Genomic DNA, 13,439 nt, shown 5'->3' with positions numbered 1-13,439 from the left:
CCATGTTGTTCAAGGTCAACTGTATTCATTTGCCTCTATTTTCCTGGCAAGGGCACACAGGTGAAATACAGACACCTAGGTAAATATTTTTGATTTATTGTGCTGCGGGCAGATTTGGGGAAGGTCTTAAACACAGGAAGCATGTTGTGCCCACCGTAAAATCTATGGACTTTGTACTATTTTTCTAATGCTGTGGTTATCATTTCATTTACTTGGGTAGAAAATCCGTAAAACATGAACTATTCTAGACCCTCTTTTTACGCTACTGGTTGGCATTTCTATAATCAGCTCTTTGGATATGTGCTGCATAGAAGCTGAATCCATATGTAGAGCAGCAGATCTGTTTCTTTCCTTTTGTCCCCAACATGTTCAAGGAAAATGATCAATTCAGCTTTTTTGTCAGACCTCTGAATGGGAGCTGTGAGAACAAAATCAATGCATAGACAGTTGATTACTTCTGGTAGGTTTGACTTCGAACTATAGAAAAAGGAAGCAACATTTCTGCTGCCATTTTTATTGCTGGGGGAAAAAGTAGTTTGTGGGCAGCATGTGAGAGAATCTGTACAAAAATATTTGTACCAAATCAACCACAGAGAATCTCATTTAACAAAACATATTTTTAAACAATATTTTGATTTTTCCCATGGAAACATGGGTATCTTTTTAAACTGTTTTTAGTTACTTGAATTTCAAATATAATTAAAAGCCTGCAGCACAGCTCCTCTCCTTCACTAATGGAAATTATCTTAATTATCTTTGGAAAACAAAAATGTGTCATTAGTGTTACAAAAAATTGAATGACAAGTGACAGAGCACCCAATGCTTAGATTCACACCTTTTAAAAGCTTGGCTGTTACATCTGATTAAACAGATTTTCCAATTTCTTTTTTTTTTAAAGCTCCACTTGCAATTTTTTTTTTCATTTAACAGAACAAAATAAAAGCAACAAGATCACTTGTTTTAAGTTTTCAGAATTATTATTAATTAAATGAAAAATTCGGAAAATGTATGGCCAAGAGAAGGATGTGTTAGTGGAAACTGGCACTTCTTTTTTAAAATTCTCATTAAATTAATAGGAATTTATATTCTTATATTCACAGAGCAGCAATTTTTATGGTGGGAGTATTAAATTATAAGTTGTAGCACTGAATTTTATGGAATCAGAATTTATGATCATTCAGACTTTATAGTGAAATTAATGGTTTGGGTGGAGATAAAAGCATAATTTGAAGTTCAAATGAAGATTTTAAGTAGAGAATGTATAGTTGAAAGCATTTTCTAAATTTCATTTTATTTCCCGAGTATAAATGTAAAAGAGCTTGCAATTAATTTATTGATGCTGGACTTCCAAATAAGGAGCTAAGTTCTTAGTAAATTTTATTTCGTTGATCGCTTTTTATTTTGATTACAATTTCCATACAATTTCCAAGGCTCCATTTTGTTAAGTGTGTGTGTGTCCATGATAATTATGTTCAAAAATGCCACATAATGTAAAGACTTTAATCGGTAACAGAAAGTTCAACCAAACCAGACATTTCAAGAATCACAGAGTCCTCTGATCTTCAAGAGGCTGCAAAGATATTCCTGACAGCTCGGGAAGTCACCTGTTCATCCAGCCAAGAACTAAATAAATATGCTTGAGAAAATGTATAGAAACTTTTTTCAAATGAATATAGATGTTCTTAGGAAACAAAATACATATCAAAAATATTATTGATGTTTTACTTTTCTCATTATGAATTTTCTCACACAGTGGGCACTTAACACTCAAATTGCTTTTGTATGTGGGAGTCTCCAGCATTATAAAGTGCTGACAAGAGCTTCTTAGACTTCAAAATATTACAAAATACAGCTAGAGGTCAAAACTATGCTCTTTTAACACAACAGAGTAAAAAAAAATGACTAGTTTATGATCCAATCTAAGATTAATTTCCTACTTTTTACAAAGATATCTGTGCACTATGCAAAACCAGAGCCAGAGGAAACACTTCTTGCTTTTAAATTTATGCCAGAAACAGTGTGGCTGTTACCTGGCAGTTAGCATTTAGTGGATTTCCCCTTTCCTCTCGTTCAATTCTGCATGAAGTATAGGGTGGCTTTTTCCCCATGGTGTCTTTAACTGCTCACCGTCCAGCTGTCTCTAAGTGGGAAACTAGCCTATTAGAGAACAACCAGCATGATCACTTCAATGGTCGTCTTCAGGATCAATAAGAAAACAACCAAACCGATCTCCCAATTTCCTACCAGAAGCTTCAGCATTGTTATAAGAAAATGATACTTTAAAAGAGATACTCATATTTTTATGTGCATATCCATGCTTATGGGCCAAGCTACATCCTGGTGCAAGTAACTTCAGTAACCTATTCCTGCTTTTGGATTTCACTGGAATTGTATCGTAGTGAACATTACTTAAAATAAAGGGATCACCAGTCATTATTAGGAATTGTATTATACAATTTGATTTATGAATTTCATTATGATGAGATTTAGTTCAAGGGTGCCTGGGTGGCTCAGTTGGTTAAATGTTAGACTCTTGATTTTGACTCAGGTCATGATATAATGGTTTGTGGGTTCGAGTCCTGCGTTGAGCTCTGTGCTCACAGTGCGAAGCCTGCTTGGGATTCTCTCTCACTTTTTCGCTGAACCTTCCCTGCTCTCTTTCAAAATAAATAAATATTAAAAAATGATTTAGTTCATTCTTAGAAAAGGAAGAATTTCATAATAAAAATGAAAAAGAAATCGTGTAATCAACATCCCTAATAAATGGATGAAATTTATCAAAACAAACAAAAATCACGCAGCAGTTGTTGATGTAAACATAAATTTTTCTTGTTGTTTCCTCCGCCCACTCCCCCCTCACTTAATCCATGTAGAAGTTATGCGACTGATTGACAGGCAGCAAGGGGATCCTAAGAGCTATTTGCCAGGTTCTACTATTTGCAATATTGAGTTTGTAAATCTCGAAAATGACCTGATGCTATTTGAACCTAATTTATATAGATGTAGTGGCTTGCATGGAAAGTGCCTAGCTGGGTAGGAGGCCTATTGTTTTTCTCTATCCTCTTGAGAAATAAGGGCCATGGATTTCATAAGGCAAATGAGTTTTGAGCTAATACAGCAATGATCAGTAGCAGTTTCCTACTGAGTAAGAACACTGGGTGAGCCTGGGGGCAGATGGGAACAAATTGTCTCACAGCCAAAGAGTAACAGGAAGGCCTTGTTATTTTTCTGTTTTTTGAATGGACTCCTGCAGAGGCAAGAGCAAGGAATAGGAATCAGGTTTACCACTTGCAGAGATGCAGGAAAACAATCAGCTGATAGGTTTCTTGTGCTAGTCAGGATATTAAGGGTTGAGTTCTGACTGACTCTAAAGTCAAAATGATATAGAGAAGGGGGACGTTATTGGATGAAATGGGAAATGTAGGTGGCCCACCATGATGTCAAACCATGAGCAAATGTATGTCTCGATTTTCTACTTTCTTCTGGCAATGATGGCCTCCCACCCTGGTCATTACAAAGGGAAATCCATTGAGCAGAGAAAATTGAAGAGCATGCATGTGTGTGATGACAAATATCCCAGGGAGAAGTAAAAAATTTTGAACAGCCACAAAAAATAAGCCAACAACAACAGCCCTCCCCAAATCAACCAGCTAAGCAAGCAACTAATAAACAAAAAAACCCTCAAAAAGCTGGCAAATAAGGAATAGGCAGTCTGAAACATCTGACTGATGTTTTATCCTAATTTACTTTATAAATGGGAAATCTCTTTTGGAAGTCTCTGGTAGTCAGACTCCTTAGGCAATAATATCCACTAATTTTAAAACATGATGTCTTGACCATGGCAAGAAAAAAAGTCATGTGTACAACTCTGTCAGGAAAACTGTAGAAATTAATACCACATCTTAATGTTATGCCATATAATGGAAACTTCATGCAAATTGCATTGTATTATTCTGGGAAAGTAAAAACCATGTCACTCAAAAACCAATGGAATCCACAGGTTAGCGTCTGATTAGAGATCTTTTGAGGGGATAATATAGACTATATGCCTGTAACTGGTCCTTTCTAACTCTGGGAATATCTGTGGAAGCCAAATCTACGTAGGCATTTGCAGACCCAAAGAAGCACCAATGGATCTCTAGGCTTCGTTGTTTTGATGCCCTAGCAGTGGGGGCAGTGACATTATGCCAGAACCAGATATGGGATGTGAAAATATCTCTGTGTCCCAGAAGCCCTTCTCTGAGGGAACCATAGAAAGGGGAGCCAATGAGACATATAAATGTTGCAAATATCATGTAGTGTTGGGACATTACTTCCCTTCTCAAAATGGGGGAAAATAATTTGCTGTTTTTCTCAGTGATTCATCTGCTGTGTCCTCCACGATGGATAGTAAAATCACAGTCATCGGGTCACACAAATGTGATCTCTCCCTTTTCTCCGGGGCTCAGTAATTGCAACTATTTTTGCTGTGTCTATATTAATGAAGCTCACCTATGCTTGTTCAGGGTATATGACCATGTTCAGTTTTATCCAGGCTCTCAGGAACATAGTGTCTTCTCTATTCCTTCCCTTTCTCTTCTCAAATCTTCCTCTGTTTGTACCCCTTTTTCTCTCATTTCCACTTGGCATTCTATAACCCTCTGTATTCAGTAGAGACTTTCTAACTTTAGTGGGTAATACTAATTAAATAAAACATTGATGTATTGGAAGCAAAACAATAGAAATATCTCTTAAGAGACTTAAATGTATATATTATAGCCTGTTCTCAAGATTTAGGTTCTTTAAGAAATCAAATAGCAAAATAAGAAGGAAGTTGTAGATAATGTTTAAACTACCTATTAAATGATAAATAATATTCTTATTAAATAATTCACCTATTAAATAACAAATAGGTAATCCACCTATTCCTGGAGGATTTTTGTTGCTAAACATTCCTATTACAAGGCATGTGACAATACAAAGATGTATTTTCCTCACTGTCTCCAGAAAGACCTCTATGTTCTTTCTCTGAAACCACAAATGAACAAATATACATTTATTCTTTTCAGGCAGTGCATACATCACTAAGAATGTGACACTATTAGTTGGAACTTAGGCAATAAGCCTTTTCTTGTTCTAGTTACACTGGTTTAGATTTCATACACATAATTGTAGGGGGAGAAGAAAACAATGTTTGACTCAGGAGATAGCTCCGAATGACAACAAATCATTGAGATGTGTGTGCAGTTATTGAGGTGTACAGAGGCAAATTCAGTTACTGCAAAAATTATGAGCATCTCCCCTTATGACATATATTTAAGACTACCATTCTTTCAAAATCAAAACCTAAGATACTCCGTCTGAAAAATAGAAACGTATCTATGCTTACATTGAGACATTTGGGGCTGTTAAAATTAATATTGGGCAATTTTCAGACTACAGAGGGCTGTTTTGTGTTCTTTCCGCAAGTGTATAGGGGTTTTATTGAAACACAGAGCTGTAAAACTTGCTTGTTTTATGTAGGTTCTGTTTCTGGTCTGATATATCCTAAAGAACCACCACAGCTTTGAGTAGATTACTACCTGCTCTGCAAAATGTTAGCACGATTTTTAAAGACAGTCTCTTAGTATAAAGGGTAGTAGTGCCAACCAGGTCCTCTGGGTGGTAGTGAAGTATGATGCCAAATAAGTCTGATGGGACAATGATAAAAATGAAGACACTCTCTCCTTCCCTGCTTACCCCTTATTGGTTCTACTTGATTCTTAACTAATTTCCCCCAAATAAATAATAAACATTTTGCACTGTCTTAGGGCTGGTAGTACACTCCAGGAACATCTTTTTCTATTGCATGGAGTTTTATTTTGTCTTCAAGCAGAAGGGGTACTTTTCTAGATGTGAATGGATCAGAGACTTTAAGTTTCTGGAGCTTGAGAGAGAAAGAAAGAGCTCATACCTTGTACCACATGAAATCACAGGGCTGTTTTTTCTAGGTGTGGGTTCTGTGACCTCGGGACTCAGAACTCTAAGCGTTAGTTTTCGAGTCAGTTGGTCACGAAATGCAAACCTGAACCTCATTCAAAGAGCAGATGAAGCAGTAGATGTCCCAATTTCCTCTGTAAATTTGTAAAGTTTAAGTGCAATTCCAAGTGCAGATTTCAATGGAATTCTCACTTCATACAAGGTTACAGACAACGCAAGCGAATTGAAAAAGTATAGTATTAAATTTGCATTAAATATGTAATGGGAAGAACCCCACCCCCAAACTAATCTTTCTCTGAATATGTGCCCAGGGTCTAGAATCATCTTTTCACATATTTGAATCAAGACACACTTTCAAAGATTTATATATTTAATTTTTTCTGAGTTTTAAAAATCCCTTTAAATGTACATGCAGCTAGTCAATGTTCTTTGAAAAGTACCTTGTTACAGGATGCATTTTCAGCCCACCCTCAACCCATTTTCTGTAATCCTAAAATCTCAGTGTCAATGTTCGTTATGTTTGTAACTTAAGTGTCTCGGACACAAAAATATTGTGTAAATTAAATTGAACTTACGTTCTGACTCCTTTAAAAAATGCCATGGCATTACATGGCAAGAGCTTGAATATTTATTTGCCACACACCACAGTGCACTAAACTTTTGCCATTTGGTTTTGCTTACTTTTGAACAGCTAGTAATGTACATACTTCCTTGTGGTTTTAGTTTGATCTCGGGGTTACCAATGACTAGGTTGAAATTCTTTCTAATTACATTTAACTGGCTCTTGACTGGATGTCACAAAGCAGACCCTTTAATTGACTCGTCACTCTTAGGCTCTAATGTCCTAATGGCAGTAGTCTTAAATATAACCTGGATACCATATTCTGTCACTGTGATCCTGAAGCATCTCACACGAGGGAAAATACAGTGGTTGGGACAAGGCACTGATGAAAGTTCATGTTTCTTTCCATCCCTTCCCTTCAGCCAAGCAGTATGGCTTGTGAGAAAAAGAATTTTGTTGAGAATCTCGGCAAAAATCTTGATGCTTTTACAATGGCAGTGAGGATTTCTGAAGACACCCATTTCCTATGGGTGGATATTTCTATGAAAAGGGTAGTGTTTGTGGCTGTATATGCACAGCCACAGCAGGGGCATGTGTGGCTCCTAGAGAGGGTGAGAATCTAAGGCTACTATGTCTTATCCTTAGTTCACATCTACGGTCTCCTTTACTGGAATGCCAAGCCAGAAGAAATCCTATCCATAAGGACAGGAAGGTAAAATGAGAAGGAAGAACAAAGCAGAACATTGCATTTTCTTTATATTCGGATTTCATAAGGAACTTAAGCTCATCAGACTGAGTCAGGGCTGGCACTTCCTTATTTGTCATGGAAAAGCAAGGTAGTTCTAGCAAATTTCTGATAAAAAATTGTTTTGAATGAAAACTACTGAAAAAACACACCTATTTGTTACTTACCTTAGAATGTCTTAACTAAAGCTGGTCCTTAGGCAGAAATGATTGTTGAGAAACATCCTATGGGCAGAAAGCAGTAATACTTCATCTCTTGAGAGAACCTCTGTTATTACAGCCCATTAAAGGGAAGAATTTTCCTCCCTAGTGACTTACATACAGATACTTTATTCTCCCTTATTGTGTTTTATTTGAATTATCCTTTTACTTGTGAAATATCTAATAGTGTATATATGCATCTGTGTATTTATACACAAATGCATTTATTTAACATTCTAAAAATTTTTTTTTTTTTTTTTTTTTAAATTTTTTTTTCAACGTTTTTTATTTATTTTTGGGACAGAGAGAGACAGAGCATGAACGGGGGAGGGGCAGAGAGAGAGAGGGAGACACAGAATCGGAAACAGGCTCCAGGCTCCGAGCCATCACCCCAGAGCCTGACGCGGGGCTCGAACTCACAGACGCGAGATCGTGACCTGGCTGAAGTCGGCCGCTTAACCGACTGCGCCACCCAGGCGCCCCAACATTCTAAAAATTTTTCAGGCTCCAGTTTTAATTACTCTGACCAGAAAAAAAATAAAAAATAATGCATATCCATTCTGGGACATGATACTTGAGAAATAGGTTTTTAGAGGCCAATATAAGACTTCAATATTCAAGATAAAATATTATCTTGGCTTTTGTTTTTTTCTCATCCAATGGATATATGTATTGGGTCCACATTAACTACAGCCAACTAGATCCGAGACAGTAAATTTAGTTATCTTGATCCAAGACAGCTGTCTTCCTGAAACATTGCCTCTGGATGTCCGGTGCGTATTTGTGCCTTATTGTATTGAGGGACAGACACAGATTTTAACATTGAATCTACTGGCAGCCTGTAGAGTCAGAAATATTCTGATAAGGGAAGCTGGCACCCTGTTTTTTGTGATGTTTTCATAGATAACTTCAGTGTGCTTGATTCATCTAATTAATAGAGACAAAAGTTCAGAGTGGAGGGCTTTTTGGCATGAGGCATCTAACTTGACTGTCTACATAGATAAAATAAAACAGGTGATTGCCTAATCTCTACTGTATGTTACAACAAAGAAAACCATAGAGTAGAATTGTCTTAGAGAAATTGATTATAAGACTGAAATTTTACAAAGAAAATCTTGACATAATTTAACAAAGATCAGAAAGACCAACATACTGGTGGTGACATCATATAAACACAATCTTCAGGAAAATATTCTTGGGTCATTGTTAATACTTCATGTCCAAGGAACTACACAGGAGTGAAAAGATTAGCCATGTTTATCTACGGTCATTTGAGTCTTTCTGTTTTGAGATTAAGCTTATTGGATCCATATTTTTCCAAAGGCTTAAAGTGTTCTGAAAATCAACCAAAAAAACCTGTCATTTTATCACATTGATTCAAAAGGCATAAGTATTCTGAGCAGAGTTAAAAAAAAAAAAAGAGAGAAAATAATATGCAAAGGGAGCATGCAGTATGGAGAAACTACAGAGAAATGAAAAGTAAGTACATTTTAATGCTTGACTTCCTGCACAGATGCAATGATGAGCTCACTGATCCACTGTTACCTTTTATGAATACTTAGATAGAAGAAGGAAACTGCACAGCTGAAACTAGGGAGTAAACCACTGAAAGCCTTAGAATGGACAATCGCCCACTAAGACTCTCAGGAAGTACTTTCAGTGTGCAAGAATCAACCTTTCTGCAGCTGACACATTTCTGGCTTTCAGATTACCTTTCATGTTAATTTCTTCTCTTGCAATTATGTGGAGATAGGTAAGGGATGTTATTCTTTTAAAGAATACAAAACCAAGACTTGAAGGTGGACATGATGTCTTAACCAGAAGATAATTTTAAGGTTAATATTAAAGGTAAAAAGTAGAAGAAAGTATTCCTTACAGAAGACTAGAAAGTCTTGGACTTTCCACACAAGGTCCTTTGATCAGAGGTAGCATTTACTTTTCATGTCGCTATGGTGAATTTAACAATTGATGGGCGTTTTCTTTGATGAGGCCATCAATGTTTGCTTGCAAACAAAATATTACACACAAAGGAGTCACCTTCTAGGATGACCTCAGTTCACATACCACGGTGTGTTTCTGTCCTATTGGGCATCTTCCTCGGATTATGTACACAAACCGGACTCTTCAGTGCGGTATAGTTCTCTCTTTCCCAGCACTTCACTTAGTTTAGATGTCCCTCTCCTGTGCAGAGTGGAGTGGCCACAGAGGATCAAGTTTTGATGACTCAGAAGCAGGCACTTTCCTAGGAAACTAGAGCCTCCCACATGTTCCTGCAACGACATACTTCCACAGAGATGGTGCCTTTTAAGCTCAGTGAGGGTCTGAATGGCATGAGACCCAGTTAGGGCAATGGAGCAGTTTCTGCTTCCAAATTTTCCAGCTGAAAGAAGAAAAAAGAGCAAAGACAATGAGCATTTCAAATTGCGTAGCAGTGCACATTTATGGGACGTCTCCTGTATGTGGGCATTTATGGGGCAGCAGCTCTGTATGTCAGAGCTGCACTGAGGGTCCTCAGTATACTTTCACCGGGGACCCTCAGAGCTTTTCTTAATTGTCAAGACATTACTTAATCTCTTGGGTCATCACAAATAATCTCTTGGATCATTATGAATATGGCTAATGAATAAGGCTAATGAATAAGAATTATACACTAGCCTTCAAAGAGATATTATTGATGGCTTCTTGGAAAAAATACATTTTAATCCAAACCCCCTTATCTCCTTCTGTTCTTGACCCTCTTCCTCCTTCTTTAGCCTCAAATTATTCACAACCTGACAAAATTTTCAAAAGAAAAACAGTGTCTCTCTTTGCGATACTTTTTCTATTCTTTATTTCTAAAGAAAGAAATCTTTATTTTTCACCCAATTCTCAAAATTAATGGATTTTTTTCTGAAGCAACTGACTTGAAATACAGGAATTTTTCCACCCCCCACCTCCACGGTAAAGCTGGCATACATATTGAGCAATACCAGGAAATATGTTCACACACGTAAAAATGTGGCTTGAGATTTTCAAATAAGGGGGGAGAATTGTGGAAGAGAAATAAATTTTGTAATTAACAAGTACTTATTGATGTTATTGTTACTATAGTTTTTGGTGAGAAGAAAAGAAGGTGTTTATATAGTAAGTGTAACTTACTGTAAGTATAACTTACCATAAACACTTTATTTTGGTAAATTTCAAACTTCAGGAAAAATGCAAGAATAAGAAAGGTACAAAGAACAGTTGTGTACACTTTACCCGGATTCACCTGCTATTAACTTTTTATCCCATTTGTTCATTATTTGCTTTCTATTCTTTTCTTCCCTCTCCTTCTACACACACACACACACACACACACACACACACACACTATCTTATTGAACTCTTTGATACTAACTTGACTTTTTATCACTAAATATTTCAACTTGTTTCCTAAGAATAAGGAATAGAAAGATCATGATCACCATTTGGAAAGGCAGTCTGCCAGGCGCTCTGGGTTTCCTGCACATCCTTGTTGACTGCCCAACTGCAAAGCTTACCTATTCTCTGACCTGGAACAGTTTCTGCAGATGGTCACACAGGCAAGTAGGTAGGCCAAGGTGACCACAGCGCTGATTGTCCTGTGAAGTGCTTTTTCCTAGGGAGGTCTGTTTATTGCTTGCCCCAAAAGGGGCTGAGACTTTAGCTCTGGGTTCCTTAACTGTGACCCATCGTGTGTGCAGATGGTTCCATCCCACTGCCCTGTGGGGTGGGGGCAGAGGAGGCACAGCTATTGTGAAGCGTCTGCTGTTTGCTGTGCTGTGAGTACTAAACCGTCTGACATTTGGCATGACTCTTTTGGCATCTAAAGAGTTGTGGCAAGACAACCTGTTTGCTTGCTCAGTCACCTTTCTTTGGAGTCTGGTTACTTCTTCCCAAAGGGGTACAGCGAACACTGATATTGTTTCCTCTGGTCCATTGAATCACATTGTCTATTTTGGTACCCATGGAACAGTGCCAAACCTGCTTGCTTGCTGAGATATCTCCTTTGGAAACTTGTAAGTCCCTGCCATTTTCTAAGACGGGGCTTCTTTCCTGACATAACCACAGTACTGTTACAGATTTCAGGATATTTGACATTTGACAGTGATACACTATTTTAATCTACCATCAGTTTTCCAATTTTGTCAACAGCTTTTTGAACTGTTATTTATTTATTTATTTATTTATTTACGTATGTATGTATGTATGTATGTATGTTTTCAGGAAGTCAACTAGCAAATCCCCTTGGGTTATTTTTTTAGCCTATTTTGAACAATAAAGTTTTGAAAAACTTTTAGATTCAAACTGAAGCTTACTTGAGGCACTTTTAATCTCTATTCATACAATGGCTGGAGTTTGTTTACTACCCCTGAAGGGAATTTAAGAAATTGTTATTTGTTTGTTTGTTTGTTTGTTTATTACTGATTTAATCAGCAACAAGGCAGTTCTTGAATCTCAAGGCTTAGAAAAGTCTTTCTTTGGTTGTACTGCAATGCCTTTCCCCATAGCTTCCACCTGTTGGCTTTAATTAGTGGAGTTGTGGTGAATAAATCTAATTCTCTCTTCATGTCCCTTCAAGTATATAAAGAGAACTACCTTGTCCTCTTAGAGTCTTCTATTTCTCAGGGAATCATGTGCAGTTACTTCAACCATTTGTCATATTGAGGAATTTTAACTTCTTTCACCTTTTTGGTTGTCCATCTCTGAACACATTATAATTTGCTTATTTCATTCCTAAAAAATGTGGTGTAGTAGAGAGAAGCTAACATTTCTTAGGCTCTGGACACTAGACTTCTGTTGATGTGATTATCTATAATTGCAATAGTTCAAATGGCCTCTATCATATTGTTGGTCCATGAAATAGGATCTGTAACTTTTTTTTTTCATATCTGCTATGACTCACATTCTGTGTGTCTGTAGTTGGATTTTCAGACTAAACTTTTTCTCTAGTAGATACTATAGTTGTAGGTTTTGCTTACTCTTCTAGTACATTGGTTCTTTATCCTATCATCTAAGACTGGGACTGCTAAGATGGGAATCCATTCAAATTCATAAACCTAACTCATTATACCGTTATATCCAGATCATAATTCAACATACTATAACATTACAAAAGCTAGCAAGAATTTGTCAAATCTCTTGTTAAAAACACCGTTGATGCTGTGCTTACCTGATTTCCTTGTCCTCTAAGAAAACAAGATTCCTTTTACCATAACTAATTCCTAGAGGTATTATCTTACCTCCTAGAGGTTATTGTTTCCTTTCTAAGTATTCTCAAAATATATATTAATAATATGATCTAGGTCCTAAAAATAATTAGTACAGAGCTCAATATTCAGTGTGCTTTTTAGTTGCTACAAAATAACCATTAAAACAGTGACTCTATTTCTTTCCACTAGTTTTCCAGGACTAATTCCCATTCTTCTTTGCTTCTGAGGTTATGATTTGGGTTTCACTGTGTTTCATTTACAAGTTCTCTTACTGGGTCACAACATCCAAGAGACTTGACCTCATTCTGAGCCTCCCAGGATCCTTGAACACTATCCTCACCTTTACTGACCTTTAATCCTTTCTTAATAATGTTTCAGGCTGAAAAATCTTTTCTCTGAGAGAGAAGCTTCAAATAAAAGAAAGATTGAAGAATTGTCCTTTCCTCTTGTCTTCCATTAATATTGAGTCTTAGTCTTTGCAACTGGTTAGCAGTGCAGAAGGAAGCTTTCTTTTGAGAAATCGGTGTGCTGTTTCACAGAACACCTGGGGTCTAGCTCCTAGTTTGGGCCCTCCTCTAAAGACATCACAACGAATTTCTTGATCAGTTACACACGGCTGTCAGTTTACAGCAGTGGTTCTCAATTCATTTCCGCCCCCTGCCCCATCCCAGGGGACATTTGGCAATGTCTGGCGACATTTTGGCTGTCATAACAGGGTAGGTGGGTGATACTGGCATCTAGTGGATAGAGGCCAGGGATGC

At 37.1% G+C, this 13,439-nt stretch overlaps 1 protein-coding gene across 1 annotated transcript in view; it reads right to left on the bottom strand.

Annotated features, from left to right (window-relative positions):
- Window positions 1-7,948: 7,948 nt before the first annotated feature.
- OPRM1 (opioid receptor mu 1) overlaps window positions 7,949-13,439 on the bottom strand; it is a 56,320-nt gene continuing 50,829 nt past the window's right edge. The window contains exon 4 of the mRNA XM_058735740.1: window positions 7,949-9,845. Within this exon, the coding sequence (XP_058591723.1) occupies window positions 9,807-9,845 (39 nt within the window). The 3' untranslated portion in view covers window positions 7,949-9,806. The remainder of the gene's footprint in view (window positions 9,846-13,439) is intronic.

The sequence above is a fragment of the Neofelis nebulosa genome, chromosome 6 (assembly GCF_028018385.1).
Source record: "Neofelis nebulosa isolate mNeoNeb1 chromosome 6, mNeoNeb1.pri, whole genome shotgun sequence".
Taxonomy (NCBI): Eukaryota; Metazoa; Chordata; class Mammalia; order Carnivora; family Felidae; genus Neofelis; species Neofelis nebulosa.
Note: the sequence above shows the minus strand (reverse complement) of the source record. Positions and strands in the feature narration are given on the sequence as shown.